Source organism: Myotis myotis, unplaced genomic scaffold (assembly GCF_014108235.1).
Source record: "Myotis myotis isolate mMyoMyo1 unplaced genomic scaffold, mMyoMyo1.p scaffold_m19_p_9, whole genome shotgun sequence".
Classification (NCBI taxonomy): Eukaryota; Metazoa; Chordata; class Mammalia; order Chiroptera; family Vespertilionidae; genus Myotis; species Myotis myotis.
In genome coordinates this window covers 59,577,824-59,598,260 of record NW_023416401.1, presented here as the reverse complement: position 1 = coordinate 59,598,260, position 20,437 = coordinate 59,577,824, and the positions used below count along the sequence as shown (strand labels likewise).

General features: G+C 41.5%; 1 protein-coding gene across 2 annotated transcripts; it reads right to left on the bottom strand.

Annotated features, from left to right (window-relative positions):
* Positions 1–230: 230 nt before the first annotated feature.
* Positions 231–20,414, bottom strand: EIF2S2 (eukaryotic translation initiation factor 2 subunit beta). Of its 2 annotated transcripts, XM_036321807.1 has the most exons (9): positions 20,261–20,414; positions 15,349–15,526; positions 12,906–13,009; positions 8,314–8,449; positions 7,562–7,662; positions 6,809–6,957; positions 5,407–5,463; positions 2,395–2,480; positions 231–1,765 (listed from the first exon to the last, which is right to left on the bottom strand). In XM_036321807.1, exons 1-9 carry the CDS (start codon positions 20,273–20,275, stop codon positions 1,590–1,592), a joined length of 1,002 nt encoding a protein of 333 aa, XP_036177700.1. In that variant the 5' UTR covers positions 20,276–20,414; the 3' UTR covers positions 231–1,589. The 2 variants fall into 2 exon arrangements, with proteins under 2 accessions (XP_036177700.1, XP_036177701.1); XM_036321808.1 differs by lacking the exon at positions 5,407–5,463.
* Between the last annotated feature and the right edge of the window lie 23 nt (positions 20,415–20,437).

The following is a 20,437-nucleotide window of genomic DNA, read 5'->3' as shown; positions in this document are numbered from 1 at the left end:
GCATTTTTTATGCACAACACTTATCCTGCAAGATATTGGGGGAACTGGACTATCTTAAAGGGTTAGGATCAGTTCAGAGATGAATCTGTTTTGAGAGTAAAATTAAAGATGCATTGAAATTTTCAACATAACTATGCCAACCTATCACCAAACTGTAAAGTCCCATGTCTTCCCCTGAGGGGTCCCACTAAATGAAAACATATACACACACAAAAGTAATAGAGCGCTAATTACACAAGAGGCACTGATCCTTGCTTTATTCACTCAGTAACATCCAACATTGGGAATTGTGTGGGCACAGATACAAAAGGAAGATGGCATTATAAACAGCAGTCGAGTTCATCAGGGCAGTGGCCGCAGCTCAGCCAGTTTGAAGGAATGCTCTGCTCCTTCCAACACTTTATGGCCAAAGTGTTTTATTATAACACTTGGCTTGTACTTTAAAATTAAGGGTCACAGTGATTAAAAACAACCATGGTCAAGACATTCAGGGCCAAGTGACTGGCTGCTCCTGAGCTGCTTAGGATTAGTCTTGCATCAAGAAAGTAGGAGCAACATTATGCCCTCATCCTTGGCAAGTGCGTGCAAGGCAACCACAGCAGACACATAAGATGATCTTTCTTTCCCTCATGCTCAATGGAGAAATACCCTTTTAGCCAAATCCTCAGAAGGCAGAACTGGAGGCACCAAAGCACCACACACAGGCAGCATCACCTCTTTCAAAAGATACTTTAATACAGAAAATAGAAAAGCATTTGTGGTGGGTCTTTTCAAACCTGGAACACAAGTTGTGGAAGAAAAAGAAAAACTTCCTCTAGTATCATGGTTTAGACTGGTTTTTTTTGTACTGCACACGCCGTATCTCTTATGAGACACACTTCACAGCCATTTCTAAGATTCTCTTGGTGGCCAATAAGAAAATTCAAAGGAGGGAGGGTACCTAGCACCTTGTATTCCCTCATGGTGACAGCTAGAGGACTTGGCAGTGAGGTAGTAGCAACAATCCTCACATAATGAAATGAATTCATATCTATGTAGTCATTCCTGGACACTAAAAATAGGCTGTCCTCCCAAATCTCATGCTCCAACCACCCTCTCGTGGGATGCTGTGTCTATTTTATGCATCTCAAAAGAAGCTGAGAGGAAAATGGCTGCCCAGCTGAAGTCACTGCCAGTGTCCAGTTTTTAGGATAAAGATGCAGAAACCTCACCAGATCCCAGGCCCAAACTGTTCTGCTGAATTCATTAAGCACAATTTTTTAGAAAACTGAAGGACAAACCAAATTGAAAGAATCACTGTTATAATAACTTTAATTTCTCTTGCATTTTACAGAAGTCTGTGAACGATTTTTAAAAAGCACCACCTTACCCCATCTTGTTTCTCTGACAGTTGTTAAAGTAGGCAATGATTATGTCAACAGCTTGAGCATCGGCATCTTGCAAGGATTTCAGACCAACCAGCCACACACCAAAGAGCTTGGCAGCTTTTCTATCTTGTTTTTTAATACAATCGTATATCCACTCTGATGGTAAACCTGTCCAGCCAAATTTCCACAACACACTTTGCCAAATCAGTGGTGATCAGCAAATTAGTTAGCTTTGGCACGGAGCTGTGCTCGCTTGCCCGTGACAGCCTGGAAGCCAGTTTTGATGCTGGCAACAGAGCATCGAGAATGACAAGTTTCACACTGTAAGAAATAGAGTCGGGTGTCCTTTTGCAGGATTGTGTCAGGTGATCGGCATGTGTGACAGGTGACATATTCCTCTGCAGGAAAAGCAACATACAGAATTAACTGGTGGCCTCTGGTTTCTTTCCTCTAAAAACACTTCTACACTGAACTCCACAAGCCCAGGCTGGCACCCAGACCAAGGAGCTTAGCTCAACTTATTTGTAAGTTTATCCCTAAACTATTCCAGGGTAAGAAAACAAAAGCCGTCTGCTGCAATGCTTCAGGTACTAAACCATGGGTTGAAAAAAAATACTCCAAATGTCCAAGGGCGCAGGAACGCTTGCCAGATGCCTACTCGTGGTTTTTCTGCAGGAGAGCCACTAAGAAAGACCTTACAGTGTTCCTAGGTAGGTGGGAAGAGACCTGTCAATTTTAAGTGATGAAGGAGATAAATGCAGATCAGGCCTTGAATGCAGACAGGTTTCTGCGGGTAGGCCTTCAGCCTGGAACCAACCAGCAGCCTTGATTGGCTGGGCCTTCTCCCTGCACCCCCAATCAGTGGCCAAGGGCCACCTCCCTGCCCCCTTCCCCATCACTATCATTTTACCTCATCCTTTAAGGCCAGCCTTTCCAGCTCCATTACAAACCAATGACTCTCCCCAAAATAATACAACCTGATGAGAACATTTCAGAGTGATGTACTGAGATTAAATCATACACTTACTGATATATCTTCTCAAAACATTTTCTATCTGTTTCTGTTGGAATCTTCCTTTGATTACAAGTTGGTTATTACCGTCTATAGAACCACTATGAAAGAAAACAAATATCTCCATTATTGCTTTTTCCAATAGGGAACCAAATTCCAGGATCTTTACATTCAATGAATTTAAAAAATATTCAATGGCATAAGTTAAATTCTAGAAGTAGTACTATACTACCTGGTTTCTCAAAAATTATTTTTAATTAAGTAGTTGGTACCAGATGAAATATCTACATTTCTTAACACTTAATCCAATTTCAATCAATTAAATCTTCAGCAACAAATCAAATTTATAATTGATTTTAAGTCTAAACACAAATTGATTCCTTAACTGTGTGATGGCTCATTCATCCAACAAGATAAAACACTTTTACTGAATGCATACCATGTTCAAAGTAAGACCTATCTTTAAAAATTCTAAGCACCAAATACATATTTTGATTATCATATATAGTTGATGAAAATATTCTAAAACCAATTGTGTTAAGAGTTCAATTAATTATGTTAACATTGAATTGTACACTTTTTTATTTTTTAATATATTTTTGTTGATTTCAGAGAGGGAGAGAAACATCAATGATGAAAGAGAATCCTCGATCAACTTACTCCTGCACACATCCTACTGTGGGGAATGATTGCAACCACAACCAGGGCATATGCCCTGACCCCAATTCATAGCTCAATGCTCAATCACTGAGCCACACCAACTGGGCTGAATTGTACATTTAAATGTGTGAAATATAGCTCTATAAAACTGTTAACCCCTCTACCCCTCAAGTACGGTTGAAGTCACAGGCCACATATTGTCAATGGTACTTAGAAAAGTTTTGAGCCCGGCTGGTGTGGCTCAGTGGTTGACCGTAGACCCATGAACTAGAAAGTCATGGTTCAATTCCCGGTCGGGGCACATGCCTGGGTTTCAGGCTCAATCCCCTGTGGGGGGTGTGCAGGAGACAGCCGATCAATGATTCTTATCATTGATGTTTCTAGCTCTCCCTTCCCTCTCTCTGAAATTAATTAAAAAATATGTATTTTTTTTAAAAGAAACTTTTTCAAAAGAAGCAGATGACAAGCACTTTGAGAGAGAAAGCTCTAGGCTAGACATTTGTTAAAAATTACAAATTACAAAGTGAAACAACAAAATTCAGCCAGGTCGTGTTAAATTTCAACATCCCACTATAAAAATCACTTTGCACCCTGGCCAGTGTGGCTCAGTTGGTTGAGCGTCGTCCGTGCACAGAGAGGTCACCAGTTGATTCCTGGTCAAGGCACATGCCAGGGTTACAGGCTCCATCGCCAGTGGGGGGCATGCAGGAGGCAGCTGATCAGTGTCTCGCTCTCATTGATGTTTCTTTCCCCTCACCTCCCTTCCTCTCTAAAAACCAATAAAAACATTTTTTTAAAAATGACTTTTACAAGAATCTCTCCTGTGATTCTCCTTTAACTATAAAGGTTTATTATTATCCCCCATGGACTGGGACCCTTAATCTCCAGGCTATGGTGAATTCTAATTCTTGATGTAGGGAATGTTTTTTCATTCACTGTCAAAAGAAATTGACTTTTTTCAACACTATATTAAGTCCACTGACCTTAAGTTCACTGGTTCTCAACTTGTTATAATTTATCCCACTTCTTAAGAAATAATTCTGAGAAGTAGGGAAAATACTGCTTTTACTCCTTCATTAATTTATGCAAGTTAAAAATAAGCGATGATCGCTCCCCATTTTGGGGGGGGGGGGCAACCAACATTTTTGGTGGCCTTAAAAAAAAAGCAACAACTATATAATTTACATTTAAAACATAATTCTTTTACAACAGAACCTACATATCTACCACTAGTCAAGTAAATTACTCCTTAAACCCACAGCAAGTGTAGCCAATCCCAGCAGAGTTTCAAGAAAAGGAAGAGAGCAGAACACGTGAGCTATCTCTATACTGCCAGCAAGGCACAGGATTAAGTCTTTTAAAAGAGCTCAAGCTCCCGAGAAACAGGCAGATCTGAGTCTGCACTGACTGTGCCATTAAGTAGTTATGTGACCAACTACAACTTCACTAAAATGGTTTCTAAATCTTTAAGACAGCTAATATTAGTTTCTACTAACAGTTCATGCAACTGTTTTAAGATTGAAATGGTACCCAAGATGCTCAATATGTGTTATTCATCATTATTATGCCCTGAATCTACTTTTAAAGGGACAATTGGCTTCCTAGCACTTAAAGGTCAAGTCAAATGAGATCTTGGCCCCCCTGAATGGGGATGGACTGGCTTGGTGACTTCAACAGGTGAGCTCTTAAGGAAGTAACTAATTATGGATCCCTGTTTCAACATTTCTCCTGTGCCACTCATCAATTTGTAAGCTGTATTTCATCAATAGTCTATTAACAATTTAGAAATAATACTGACCTAAGAAAATAATTTCCTTTGAAATCTAATATTTGCTCCATAAAGATCTAAGAATCCAGTTAATGACAGGAAACTCTAAACACGGCAGTGCCATGATCCTCATTTTGGTATGCCAACAGGCCTGTTTAGATGAGTCACTGTTAATTCTGTTCTCTATTCCCAGGCAGCCAAGCTCTCCCACAAAAATGAGTTGACTTCCCTCTTTCAGTGGCCCAGAAGTTCCTCTCATAATCAGGTGAATTTTTTTTTTTTTTTTATCCTGTGTTTTGTTTTTTAGTTTATTTGAGAGAAGAGAGAGTTGGATCCATTGCCTCCTATACGCACCCTAACCAAACTTGTAACCTTTTGGATGACGATGCTCCAACCAACCAAGTCACCTGGCCAGAGCAGTGAATTTTTTTTTCTAAGTGTGTTACATATCCTTTTCAGATTAAGAAAAGCTCTTAGGAGATGTCCAGTAATTCTGTATGTAACTATATATATATATATGTGTGTGTGTGTATATATATATATGTGTGTGTATATATATATATATATATATAGGCATATATGCAAATATAGTTTCTTACCTTGTACCCAATTCAGCCAATAAAAATGCGAGGAGATGTTTGGGCTGACGATGTAATCTAAAAAGAAAGTAGAATATATAAACTGTCCTCCATGGAAAACTAACCAAACTTCTAAAAACCAACTTGTTCACTGTTTCAATTTGTGACTACTCTGCTATTAGGTGAACTTCAGTGCACAGTTCATCAAACTCTGAAATAAAAGATATGTAATACATTTTAAAAACCATAAAATAATATTGCAAGTTATTTATAAATACTGTACATACCTATGATAAATGTCTAGAAACATGGACAGAAAAGGTAAACAACTTTAGAAAGTAACATCTTTTTCTGGGAAGGAAGATGAAAGAGATACAAAAAATGGCTTTAACTGTAACTGTAAAACCCTCTTTTAAAGAGTAAAAAGATATGAAATAACTGTGTCAAAAGGTCAAATACACCAAACCTAGGCAATAGGATACTTGGCTGTTCTTTATGCTAATCCCTATATACTTCCTGTTTGAAAATGTTCATTTAAAAAAAAAAATGGAATAGCCCAGCTCATGTGGTTCAGTGGTTGAGCGTCAACCTATGAACCAGGAAGTCACGATTCAATTCCCAGTCAGGGCACATGCCTGGGTTGTGGGCTCAATCCCCAGTAGGGGGCATGCAGGAAGCAGCCAGCTGATCAATGATTCTCTCATCATTGATGATTCTATTTCTCTCTCCCGTCCTCTGAAATCAATAAAAATATTTATTAAAACACACACACACACACACACACACACGTGGTTATCTCTGGGTGATGGAATTTTTAGTGATTATTTTCTTTTTTGTTTACTATTATTTACCGTTTTATCTGCAACAAGCAGGTATCACTTATGAAATTGAAGAACAATCAGTAAATAAGGTCAGTTGCCCTAAGGAACCAGCCAAAAATGGTGTAGCTGAGGAGCTAAGAAGAGCCAGGCCCAGACAGTTGAATGACCTGGTGGTGAGAGGCATGGAATGTGATGGTAATTAAAAAAGCTGTGTCTTAACAATGACCACCTGAGGAAGAGGCACAACAAATTTAGCTGTTTCCCCTGAGCTCACTTGCTTGGCAAAGCCACCCCAGCCTCAAAAGCTTTTCTACCTTCCCTGGGTTGGCCAAGCTCCTGTCTGAGGAATACATTTAGCCTCCACACTCTTCACTCCATCTGGATCCATTCTCATGCATCAGCATGAGTTGGCATCTCTCACCTCTGGATGTCTGATAATACAAGCCCTGAGACCTGTAAGTAACAAAGAACTGATATATTTTAACTCTGACTTTCCTCAACCCAACTTTCTACCTGCAATGAAGTCCTCAATAAGGACCTTTAACATAAACATCACAGAAAATTTGGTATTTGAAATGGAGATTTTCCATTAACGAACTTACAGTTTACAGATATCTGTAAAGTTGACAAAAGAAGTTTTCTTGGTTCCTACTCGGACGACCTGTGGAGGTTTCATGACAAATTTCCTTTTCTCTCCAGCAACCATATCTGGATTCTTTTCCCTCATGATGTTGAACACTCGATTCAGTAGCTATAGAGATAAAGTGGTATTCATGTACATTCTTATTAATAGCAGTATACTGGAATCTTTGCTCTACCTTTAAGCAAACTTCACTTTTTATTAAATACACACATCACTCTATGTTCTGGGAGCTGCTTGAGAGCAGGACTCAAGTCTCAACCAGGATCTGGTCCATTATGAATGCTCAGCAATTCCTTGTTTGAAGTTAATGAACGAATAAACCCCTTCTAACTCTGCTGTTTCTATGGGAAAGTATATGATATAATCAGAGTAAGATTCAGGAAAGCCCAAATAAGCAAACTCCATGCTATCCTGACCCCAAATTAGCCAATTCCTCTCTCCACTGCTCCCCGCTCCCATTCCAGGGGCTCTATCTCCATGTCCTAAGTTCACAGATTCAGATGGGAACAGTGAGCACTATAATGACTGCCACACTGACTGTCCCATATGAGGGCAGCAGGCAATGCTGTGCACTGGCTATGTTACCTCTCTGAGTCTGCTTCACTAACAATTTGGAGTTCAATGGCCCTACCAATTCAGGGAGCATTTACCTTGCTTTTCTTTGAGTTCTAGGGACTAGCTTAGCGCCTTTCCGTAACAGAATCTGTCTTACCTCCTCATACGTGTAGTCTCTTTCTGAGCCTGCCCAAGCAGGGCCTGTCTGGTTACTGAATGAGATACCATCATCTTTTTTGCTGTCTTCATCTTCTAAAGCTACAGATAACAAAGACTAAGAATGAGGGGTAGAGGCAGATCTAGAGAAATGAAAGTATCAAAGACATTTGTCTTCCCTCCCAGAACTACATTCACCACAGCCTCAAGCATAAAGGCATTAAGTTTCACAAATAACCTCTCATTCCTTAAAAACAGGGACTTTCATAAACAACCCTTAATAGAGACCTCTCTAATTAAGAATTTGTGATAACACAGACACACCTAACTGTTTCTTGATTTAACAAACACAAGATAAAATAATGTACTGGGATAATTAGGAAAAAACATCCAACTGTTTAGGCACTTAAGAAACATTCACATCCATAAAAACCCATCTGCTAACTAAAGTTCTTTAAAAAACCCATGGCACGTAGAAACTAATAAAACAGCACTTTTTAACAAAATGGAAATTTTGTAACATTTAAAATCCAGTTACAGTAATTTTCCCAATCACCTGAAGCTGCATGATTTAGTAAAATTATAACTGTCAAATTCTACCCCCATGAAATCTTTAACTGTCATCAAGTCAGATATTGTTTTCCTTTTAGCTTCTATAATCAGGTGGAAATAAGGGTCAAGAAAAAATAAAAGAGGAGCCCACCTATCAAAGAGATTAGGCCAAAGGCCCAAGTAACGAGCACCCAATATTACCTTCGTCTTTCTCTAGAATTTCATCCTCATCTGGGAATTTGACATTTTTCTTTTTCTTCTTTTTATTGCCAAGCATAATGTCAAGGTCATCCTCTGGTTCAGCTGGTTCTTGAACATCACTTTCAATCTTAAGATCCTAAGAAATTAAGATATAAATTTCAATATTTTGATTCCAGGACTTAAAAAAAAAATGACATGGGCTGACATCCTTTTAGAGGAAAAGAAATTTAGTATTCAAAACTGAAGTTACATATAAGAAATGTCTCTCATAGGTGAGCCAAAGTGGCTCAGCGAGTCCCTGTCATTTACACTGGAAATTTGAGACAGTTCTGTGGGATCTTTTCCTTTCTTTTTATTCACCAGCCTTGGGATCTTAAGAAAGTATTATCTATGTTTCCAAACCAGGCCACTGTCAGAATCACCTGGTAAACATTTGTAAGATTCTTAAATCTTTTAACTGACAATCTTTAGCAGGAACAAGGGTCAAGAGTATTTTAAAGAAGTTTCTAAGTATTCTGATATAATCATTGGGAGGAGGATTTTTTTCCTACTGACACCAAATACATGGTGTTTTTCCACACCAATTCTCAACTCTCCAACTAACTGAGTGACCTATAATTCTTTTAACTCTGAAACTACCTGTAGTTAGTGAAAGTCTCCACAGGTTTAAGGGCTCAGTCCCACAAGACTGTCCTCACTTCAGGGGCCAGTCATGACTGATTAAATCATTGACCGCTGGTGAGTGAATTCAATTTCCAACCCCCTTCCTCAGGAGAGGGCTAGAAGGGGGAGGGTGGGTGGGTGTATATGAATTCCAGTCATCTAATCATGGCTTAATCTTTCTGATGACCAGCTCCTATACCAGGGGTGGGCAAACTTTTTGACTCGAGGGCCACAATGGGTTCTTAAACTGGACCGGAGGGCCGGAACAAAAGCATGGATGGAGTGTGTGTGTGAACTAATATAAATTCAAAGTAAACATCATTACATAAAAGGGTATGGTCTTTTTTTTTTTTTTTTTTTTTTTTTAGTTTTATTCATTTCCAACGGGCCGGATCCGGCCCGCGGGCCATAGTTTGCCCATGGCTGTCCTATACTGAAGCTATTCAGGAGTTCCCAGCCACCAGTCATCTCAAATTGACACTTTTACCATTCCAGGGATTGCAAGGGTTTTAGGAGCTGTGCCAGGAACCAAAGACAAAGACTAAATATTTTTTATTAAACCACAGTCAGCCTTGCTACCAGGCTGCGAAAAGATATTTGGGCATCACTTCAAGAGATGACATCATTAAAGGGAAAGGCAGAACCCATGGAGAATTAGGATCACATGAATGGAGACAAGGCAAAGGTTGATCCCAAGATTAGTTGCTATAGTCACAGATGAAAATAGGATATATCACAGCCCAGAAATTAGTCATAAACCCCCAAGAAGTACCAGTCTCAGTTTCCAATCTCTCCCTTTCATGAGCTTATCCAGCTCCCTGCCCTGAAATGTGCTGTCAACATTACCTATCAATATCTATTTTTGTATTTTTGTGTGCTTACAACTGAACTAGTCTCACAATGGCTGTAGTAATTTCAGAAATCTCATCAGCAGAAAAATTTAAATAGCTGGGAGTAAATGAAGCTCAGCTCTAAGATCCCATATCCAGCTGTATGGTCTTAGTGGCACATTTGGCCATGAAAGACCAATCAGTTCAAGTGTATTAGCTGGATAATCTTTATAATAACGAGCCAAGGTCGTAACCACCGATTACGACCCAAGGCTCAACCAGACTAGAAGTCAGTGCTGGGTCGCTACGGCACTGACTGCCTAGGGGGCTGTGGATCAGGTTCGGAGAGAGGCCTACAGAGAGAGAGGCAGGGTCTGATCCATAGTCTCTGTGGCAGCCACTGATCAGAACTTGCCTCTCTTTCTCTCCCAGCCTGGCCAACACTCGTGCCTCCATTTCTCTCTAGGCCTCCACAGGGCTGCTGATCAGCTCCACCTTTCTGATCAGGCCCCGTTGATATGCCCAGAGACACTGACTGGCATAGAAACTGGCCAATCAGAACCAAATTGGCCGGCAGAGGAGGGCAGTTGGGGGTGAGATTAGGTCTACAGGGGAGGGCAGTTAGGGGTGATCAGGCCAGCAGGGAAGGGCAGTTGGGGGCAATCAGGCCAACAGGGGACAGCAGTTAGGAGCAAGATCAGGCTGGCAGGGGAAGGCAGTTAGGGGCGATCAGGCAGGCAGGCAGAGGCAGTTAGGGGGGATCAGGCAGGCAGGCAGGTGAGTGGTTAGGAGCCAGCAGTCCCAGATTGTGAGAGGGGTGTCCGACCGACCACTGGTAGTCAGACATTCCCCGAGGGGTCCCCAATTGGAGTGGGTGCAGGCTGGGCTGAGGGAACCCCTGCTCCGTGCACGAATTTCGTGCACCGGGCCTCTAGTACACAAATAAAAAACCAGCTATTAACCCAGTCTCTAAGATGAGAGTCAATAAATGAGAAACTCAGATATGCCAAATATAAATTAGCACATACCAGCCAGCTTTCTAGTCCTATACTATTATTTATTTTATCCCAGTAAGATCGACTTCCAAGCCGAGGCTAAGTCAGTCCTAGTGAAAGGAAGTGAATAGCAGTATTTTTCAAGATTTTTCAAAAGCCCTGGGATGGTCTGAAAATTCAGATGGGAGAGCAACCCAAGATCTTAAAAACACATCACCTTCGCCCTAACTGGTTTGGCTCAGTGGATAAAGTGTTGGCCTGCGGACTCAAGGGTCCCAGGTTTGATTCCAGTCAAGGGCATGTACCTTGGCTGTGGGAACATCCCCAGTAGGAGGTGTGCAGGAGGCAGCTGATCGATGTTTCTAACTCTCTATCCCTCTCCCTTCCTCACTGTAAAAAATTAATAAAATATATTAAAAAACACATCACCTTCAAGTCAATGTCCATGCACTGCCTGATAAAGATATTGGTAATAACCTCTTATGTTATGACTTCAATAACACGAAAAAAGTATTCAAGCACTTAATAAGAGGAAATAGAGCTTATATAAGGAAATCTACAGGACAAAAGCTACTAACTAGAGGAATCAACCAAGAAAACCTTGTTAACCAAGATTTTCTCTGATACATCTCTGATGTGTCCCTTTTGTTACCCAGGATATTTAAACCTCACTTGTTCAGTATAATTTGAGCATCTCTCTTTCTCAATTTCCCTGCAATAGTAGGAAGAGAAGAGAATCCCCAAACAGGGAGAAAATAAGATAAATCCAGGTAAAATAGTCTTGTTTTAAATTATCCTGAAAATGGGAAAAATATCTTACTTATTTCAGTACCTTAGCAATTAGTACACAATGTCTGACAACTCAATGCACTCACCAATACACATTTGAATTAACCAAGTCATGGAAACTGTGACACTATTTCCAAAACTCAATAAAGTACTATACAGTATACATTTCCTGCTATATTTGGGATACACCTTATTTACTTGTTTCAGTAAATAAACTATTTACCAAAGAAACGTTTGGGTAGAGGACACAAAATGGGATCCTTAAGAGCAGACTTTCAGCTCATCCCTCCATCCATCCTATTCACCTCACTACCCACCCATGTATCTACTTATTCAAAAGAATTCTAAGATATTTATATTGGAAATTGATCTAGTATTAAGAGAACCTACAAGATCAGAGAACTCCATAAAAACAGCTTGAGTGCTCTGGTTCTCCTACAGGCCATAAGATCATCAGGCACAACCACCACAGGTTGGTGCTCAGAGGTACATATACATTCTTTGCAGCTCAGGTGACACATAAATGTGTGTATCTTCAACATGCTACCAAAGTTTAACAGAGGAAACTAAGAGAGTATTTGCTTCACAGCTTTCTCACTTATTGAAATACTAGAGGCCTGGTGCACGAAATTCGTGCACAGGTAGGTTCCCTAGACCTGGTTGGTGATCAGGGCTGATCAGGGCCTTCCGGCTGCCGGCCGGGGCCTTCCTTTGTTCTGCGCCACCCCCTGGTGGTCAGCACACATCATAGCAAGCAATGAAACTCCCAGTCGAATTCCCGAGGGGACACTGTGCATATTAGCCTTTTATATATATAGCTCTTATTCAGCCAATCACAATCTAGTTAATGACAAGGGGCATCTATAGGAACTGCCCCTGGTGATCATGTACTCCCACAGCGGGAGCACTGCTCAGCTGACTGACGGGTGCCAGACACAGGGCTCACTGCTGGCTGCCACAGCCCGGTAACCACAGCAGAGCGGCAGCGAGCCTACCAAGCAGCGGCGGCTGCGTTTTGGCCCAATCCCTGCAGGCCACGCCGAGGGACCCCACCAGTGCACGAATCTGCACACCGGTCCTCTAGTTTTGTAATCATTTTACAGCCCCACAATAAAATATGTAAAACCTAAATTTACATTCCTTTTCATTATAATCCCTTCAAAGTACCTTAATCAGACATGATGACCTTAACAGTGTGATTAAGTACTTAACAAAAGCAAAGCTAGTAAGAGATGAAACAAAGAAGAATTAACATCAGCCATTGAGCAACCTTTCAAGAGGTCAAATTTTACCTTCAATAAGAAAGCAATACTACCTTTACACCTTCTTCTGCCTCATCAATATCAAATATCTTTTTTGTTTTTTTCTTCTTTTTCTTTTGATTAAAGAAGTTCAAGTCATCTAGATCGTCAGAGGCATCTAAAAAGACATAATTAAGATTATTAATTAACAACAAACAGAAGGCAAAGCATCCAATTATGAATTAAACCAACATTTCAGCTAGTAATTAGGAAAAACCTCATTAGAAAGCCATATTGAGAACATTTATGAATCTAATTATATCATGCCTCACTGTTCCCAATACAAAGTCAGGGTTTTAACACAATTTCCAAGGCCTCCCAGTTTTCTCTCTTTACTTCTGCTTACATCTCATCTCCCATCCTATATAATGAGAGGGATATGCTAATTAGCCCAGATATGCTAATTAGTCATGACCAGTATGCAAATTGACAATCACTCCAACACACAAGATGGCTGCCCCCATGTGGCCACAAGATGGCTGGCAGAGGAGGGCAGTTTGGGGGGGACCAGCCCTGCAGGGGAGGGCAGTTAGGGGCAACTGGGCCGGCAAAGGAGGGCCGTTGTGGGGGACCAGGCCTTCAGGGAGGGCAGTTAGGGGAGACCAGGCTGGCAAGGGGAGGGCAGTTGGGGGCGATTGGGCCGGCAGGGGAACAGTTAGGCATCGATCAGGCTGGCAGGGGAGCGATCAGGCTGGCAGGGGAGCGGTTAGGCAGGGGTGGGCAAACTTTTTGACTCGAGGGCCACAATGGGTTCTTAAACTGGATCGGAGGGCCGAAACAAAAGCATGGATGGAGTGTTTGTGTGAACTAATATAAATTCAAAGTAAACATCATTAAATAAAAGGGTATGGTCTTTTTTTTTTTTAGTTTTATTCATAGTTTTGTAATCATTTTACAGCCCTGCAGGGGATCAGGGTGGGTGATCAGGCAAGCAGGCAGGAGTGGTTAGGGGCAATCAGGTAGGTAGACAGGCAAGCAGTTGGGAGCCAGCAGTCCTGGATTGTGAGAGGGATGTCTAAGATGAGAGAGGATGCAGGCTGGGCTGAGGGACACACAACCCTCCCCCGTGCACGAATTTAGTGCACCAGGCCTCTAGTATCTTAATACCTGGTTCCAGCCCAAATGAAGTACTTCCACTTTAGCAATGTCTGTGGTCTCTCACCTCCAACCCTTGCTATGAACCCTCCCACAGAGCTCTTACAGGATCTTGTTAGAGTTTTTCCACCAAGAAGCCCTTTCTAAGCCTATCTATCCCTTTCAACCAATTGGGTACCAAGGTGCTTCAATAGTATCTTATGTCATTCCAAAGGAGGTACTTACTGGTTTGCTTATCTATCTCCCTCACAGATATTAGAGAGAGATACTAATAGATAATATGCCTTGTTCACCTATATCCTAGTGCCTAGCTCTACTTGTTATTCAATCAAGCAATCCATCAATGAATCAACAAAAGGCCTTATAAAGTATTTCACATTCATCAAATGAGGCTACAACATGAATAAAATGAATTTTAACTCCCATTACTTAGTAATATTGAGTTATGTTCAATAAATTTTCCATTTGTTCTACACTGTTGTACACTAGAAATATTTTAGGAAAAAGTTTTCAAGGAGCTATTTATGAATTCATTTTGTCTTATTGCAAGAATGACTTACTTTCCAAGTTTGTTTTAATCATATACAAGATGCTTAGCACATGATAGAAGTTCACTGGATGTCAGTTCTATCTCCAGCAGTGTCTTATATTCAACAGACATGTTTACGGAATCACTTATTTCTAATAATTAAATAGTATCTTTCTCAAAGCTCAAAAGTTAATAACTAATGCTGGTGTCTAAACTGAAACACTTTTTAAATAATTTTAATTTCTTCTGTGTTTTCAGACTTGCTAAGACACAAAACTACCTATCTTGGTGTTATTTCTTTCTGCCTACACTCAAATACAATCACCATTAAAATACAAAAAGAGCCGAAACTGGTTTGGCTCAGTGGATAGAGCGTCGGCCTGCGGACTGAGGGGTCCCAGGTTCGATTCCGGTCAAGGGCATGTACCTGGGCTGCGGGCACATCCCCAGTGGGAGATGTGCAGGAGGCGGCTGATCGATGTTTCTCTCCCATCGATGTTTCTAACTCTCTATCTCTCTCCCTTCCTCTCTGTAAAAAATCAATAAAATATATTAAAAAAAAAAAAAATACAAAAAGAGACCTGACAGGTTAGACTGGAAAATCAGTCCTGGAATGACAAGGTGTAGCCACTTGTGGATTCAGTAGGAATTTTCTTGGAACGAATCTACCAGAAATATGGCAAAGTCCAGTGCCCACAGACTGTTGATGGCCTCAACTTTCACTGGAATAGCCTTATCAAACTGAGGGGTCAATGTATGCACAGAATCCAAAACACAATGGAAGAGAAACAGGCCTTTCGGCAAAAGAGTCCTCTCTCACATCTACCACTCACCTTTTTTCCTATTGTCCTCCTCATCAGCCTCTACATCTTTGTCCTCAGTGGGCTCTGGCTCCACTTCTTTTGTTTCTGAGGGTTGAGTTTCTTCGGTCTGGGCATCTCCTTCCTCATCTAACATAAAAGGCTTCTTCTTCTTCTTTTTCTTCTTGCTCATAGTAGGATCAAAAATCATCTGTTTAAAAGACAATAAAAAAGGGACCAAGTGATTGTTTTCACACTCCAACTATGCTGTATTCTCAAAAGACATATGCTTAAAAGTAAGAGTATTTCCCTCTGGCGCAACCTGTTTCTCAGTGGTCAGAGCATCAGCCCAGGCACTGAAAGGTCACGGGTTTGATTTGCAGTCAGGATGCATGCGGGAGGCAACCAAGTGATGTGCCTCTCTCACATCGATGTTTCTCTCTCCATCCATCCATTCCACTCTCTAAAAAACAATGGGAAAATATCCTTGGGTGAGGAATAACAACAACAAAAAAGTAAGAGTATTTGCTGCACTCAAGTACCAAAAAAAACAGGATTAAAAACAAGGCCACCCAACTCTCCTTATACTATTAAACATGGAATGATAGTGGAGGGGGGTGTTCCTTAAACTTGTGCACTGCCTTTCAATTTGTAAATTACCACAAGATACAGCAACTTCACTTACAGTTTCATGAGCAAATGTGGAGACTTTATGATGAATTAATCATGGAATATAGGGAAGGGACCTTAGTAATAACCTTTGCTATACCCCTGACTTTGTGGATGAGAAAACCAATACCTAGGTAGATTGATTATACATGTTTATTTAAGGTTGGTAACCTGGGGTTACTACACCAGAAGACTTGACTTATAAAAAAATTTTTTTAAATATTATCCTTAAGTTCAGACAAACCTTTAAGGAAATCCACCAGCAACCCTTCACATAGCAAATCTGTATCTGAGTAAGAGAAACTTCTATATAACCTTTTACTCTGCTTTTTGTTTCTGAACATTAAAAGTTTTCTTGGGTTATTTTTATCTGATGTCCATTAGAGAATAAGCGAAACATTAATTTATACCTTGTTGTAGACTGCACTGATCACTTGGGGAAAAAATACAGATAAAGTATTTTAGACATAACAGTTTAAACAACATATAGGGTAGACTCCAGTACAGTGGAAAGAGTGAGGTCACTAACGTCAAACAGAATTGGATTCAAATACCAAGTATTTTTTTCTCTAAGCTCCTCACCAATTTTTGTCCAAATTCTATCAAGCTTAAATTTAGCATTTTTCCCAACGAACTGCTATGACAGTACAGTGAAGTGTCTGGTGCCCAACTGACTAAATTCAAGTTCTGACTCTGGCTCTTACTTGTATTACCCCGGGTAAGTTCTTGCCTTCTCCATGCCCGACCGAGCATCAAATCCGCAACCCACGTACATGGCATTGACCGGGATTTGAACCTGCGACCCTTCGGTGCACCGGCTGACACTCTAACCATGGAACCACACCAGCCAGGGCTTAAATTTCTTTATGTCCTAAGTACATTAAAGAAACTGAGCTACACTGAAACCAAACTGTGGTCTATAATAAAGTAGGGTTGGTATAGTCCTCACTCGATAGAGAAGGATCTGCAAGATATTATGGAAACTGATATAGCCTCATCTCAGTTATCCTCTCCTATCTTAAGGACCTAACTGTATAAATGAGTAATTCTGAAATGCAGTCAGTCTGAAGAACTTAATTTGGCAAACTTAAAGAAGAACCAGGAGGAAGGAGTTCCCCACTGCTGACCTACTAAGCCACAGGTCACCCTACATGGAATGTCCAAGGAGGTAGCTACAGTTCATACGCACTCCTGAGATAAAGACATTTGGCAAAAGGACAGAGAACTCCAGGTACTATAAGTATGGTTGTCTGGCAGGGCTTACAATTCATTTATTGCTTTTTTTCCCAAGTAGCAACTACCCTGGAATAATAATTACATTTATTATTACTCAGCATGACAGACCAAAGATGGGAGGGGTCCTGAAATCAAAAGAGGACAGCCTCACAAGTGCCTTATCCTCTGAAAAACATTCATGTTTAACCTACAGGTTAACAGTTTATTTGTAGCCTTGTAAAGGGTATGAAACATGCAGGAATTTATACACTGAAATAATTAATATCTCTCTTAATTACTGACTCTGGATACTTAAGACACACTCATCCCCTCATTTTATTCACACCACCTCTCAGAGTTAAAAATAAGGAAACCAGGGATCCAAAAGCAGTGCCCAAAGCAGACCTCCCCCAAACCACAAGGCCATGTCGGTCTTGACTAAAAAATAAAAAATTGCTTTTTAAGACTTAAAAGCAATTTAAGACTGTTGTTATCTCTAGGTGATAGGATTCTAGATTTTTATTTCTCTTTGTATTCTTCTGTGTTCTGTACACTTAGTACAACACACATTCCATTTTTAAATCAGAAACTTCTTTAGCTTAAAGCTTCTTTTGTAAACTACCTTACTGTGTTGTATGAAAACCCACTGTTCTGACACTTAGTGAACAGGATCTAGTAATAAGCAATCTTAACTATTGACAGCACTTTTAAAAAAATTGGTCTGGAAAATAATGAATGCCTACAGATTAGAGGATTTTTCCTTACAGGCATCACCCATATTTCTCAAATACTGCTTTTTAAAGGTCTTGGTTCCACTAGGTTAAAAAAGGCTATGTTGTGGTGAATTCTGGCTTAATTATCAGGTATAAAAAGAAATGTGTACAGCCCTGGCTGGGTTGCTCAGTTGGTTAGAGGATCATTCCTATGAGCCAAGATTGTGGATTCGATCCCCTGGTCAGGGCACATACACGAATCAACCAATGAATGCATAGATAAGTGGGACAACAAACTGATGTTTCTCTCTCTTCCCTCCTTTCTCTAAAATAAAAAAGAACTGTGTACAGCTTACTTTCATTGTTTCCATGCAGAAATTTTTGCTTGTCTGTAAAGTAGTCAGAAATTAAGGACTGGCCTAAGAATACTTTTCTAGTCAATAATAGTGGAGAAACCAGAACCTTCACATCCCTCCAGAGTGGAAGTCAAAGGCTGGTTTTAGTCCCACTAACTTGCTATGTGATCTTGGGCAAGTTAACCTCCCTGAACCCTAGCTTCCTGTCTATAAAATGAAGTTGGACTGGTAGGCCTAAAAAGTGCCAAGCTACTTAATATTTTATGGGCTTCCAAAAGTTATCTACTGGAATGCTGGTTCTGCCATATTCCACTTCCTTCAAAACCTGATCCCACTGCTAAAACTGAATCCTCTGGTACCACAAATCTCTCTGTTGATGGCTCTTTCTATCTCCTGTAGAAACTAGTTGATCTCTCTTGCCTCCCCTGTGTCACTTGTGAGCACTTTACCATCGAAACCACACAAACAGCACCCCACAGTACTTTGTACTACATAAGTGCTTTATTTTTAAAGGTTATGAAAAGCTTAGAAAATATGTAGAAAAAACAAACGTGAAACATTGCCACTCTCAGAACTTTTGAAATACAGTAGCCCAGAGCAATGTCTACCATGACCTCCAAGCAAGAACCACCTACTACCTTCAGACTCTGTTTCTTCTAAGAGAGCAAGAGCCTCCATCCTGGTCACCTAGATGTAGGCAATTTACCTAGATCTGGAATTCTACTACTGGCTCAGCCACTTACTCTCTGATCATGGGCATGATACCACACTCAAAGCCTCAGTTTTCTCACCCATAAAATGGGGCTAACAGTAATACTTATCGTACAGGATTACTGTGGAAGTCAAATGAGGGATTGGAGTCCCCCCCAGAATAAATCCAAAATTCCTTAATTTGGTCTTCAAACCCCTCCATGAACTGGCCACTAACCACATTTCAAGGGATTAACGCTAACCAAATCAGAGGAGAGTCTACTTTCCGTGAGCCCTCTTACTTGCCGTCTTAACCACCCGCTCACCCTAAGATCAGCCTTTCCATCACAAGAGGAAATGCTGAGGGTCGTTCAAGGGCTACCTCCGAAGCCAGCGCTCCAAAAAGCCTCGGATTTTTCCTCTTCCGTCTCTCCAAGGCCCTCTGGACCAAGCACTCGAATGCTGACAGAAATGAATTACAAAGTCAAGAGCCCTTTATTGTGGTGGGGAGAGCTGGCCAGGAAGCGGTAGCTCTCCCCCCAGGGTTAACGAATACCTACTGACAACACCTAAAATCCAATTTCATTTTAAGCCGTTTGATTTCACTTGAACCGGGACAGATTTGGCCAGAAGGGATTTGAGGAGATTTGCTGAGGTACAAGCACGAGGGTAGAAAAAGGCCCGGCCAGCTTCGCATCCCCGACTTCCCGCTCTCGTCGCTGTGAACTCCGTGAAGGAAAACTCAGGGACTCCACCTCAAAACTTTCCAAAGTTAGGCACTTTTTGAGGCTGAAGCATCTTCACCTCTCATCCTATCTCCCCGACCGTCTGGACTTCTTAAGAAATAGTGCTCGAGACGAGAACGGCAGATACCGACCAGGAAAAGCCAGCCTGCAAAAGTTTTCAACGAGGGCGCTCCGCCCGAGCTCAGGGATGCTCCCCTCGCCGCGCCCGGCGAGGAGTGTAGGAGCCGCAGTGTCAAATCGAGAGAAATGCAGGGGTCGCCAGCCCCAATCTCGTTCAGTTGGGACATTAACCGGCATTCAAGCCCCATTCTAAGTGGGCGACTCAATATACCCTCCATTCCGGAAAAGCCGGCTTCCGCACCGCCGCCCTGAGGAGAGCGGGACGCGGCTAAGCCCGCAGCTCCGGAGTTCTCTCTGGCTCTACTGCTCCGGGCCGCCTAGGCCCGGCTGTCCCACATGGCGGCCGGCGCTAGGCCGCAGACCCGGTCTCCCACACGGGGATGGGTTCGGCTCCCCGCCTCAGTCCCCAGCCCTAACGCCAGGGTTAGGCCCTCACCTCGTCTCCAGACATGGCTGCGGCTCGAGTTGGATCCGCACGGACGAGAAGTCGGACAGGTCAGCCCCAGGCCTCAGCCGCGGTAGAGATCTCACCAACACCTCTCCCACAACCGCACTAGGCTCTTGCATCAGCGAAAGGGATGATACCCCGCCCTCGACTCCCAAGCGTTGGAAA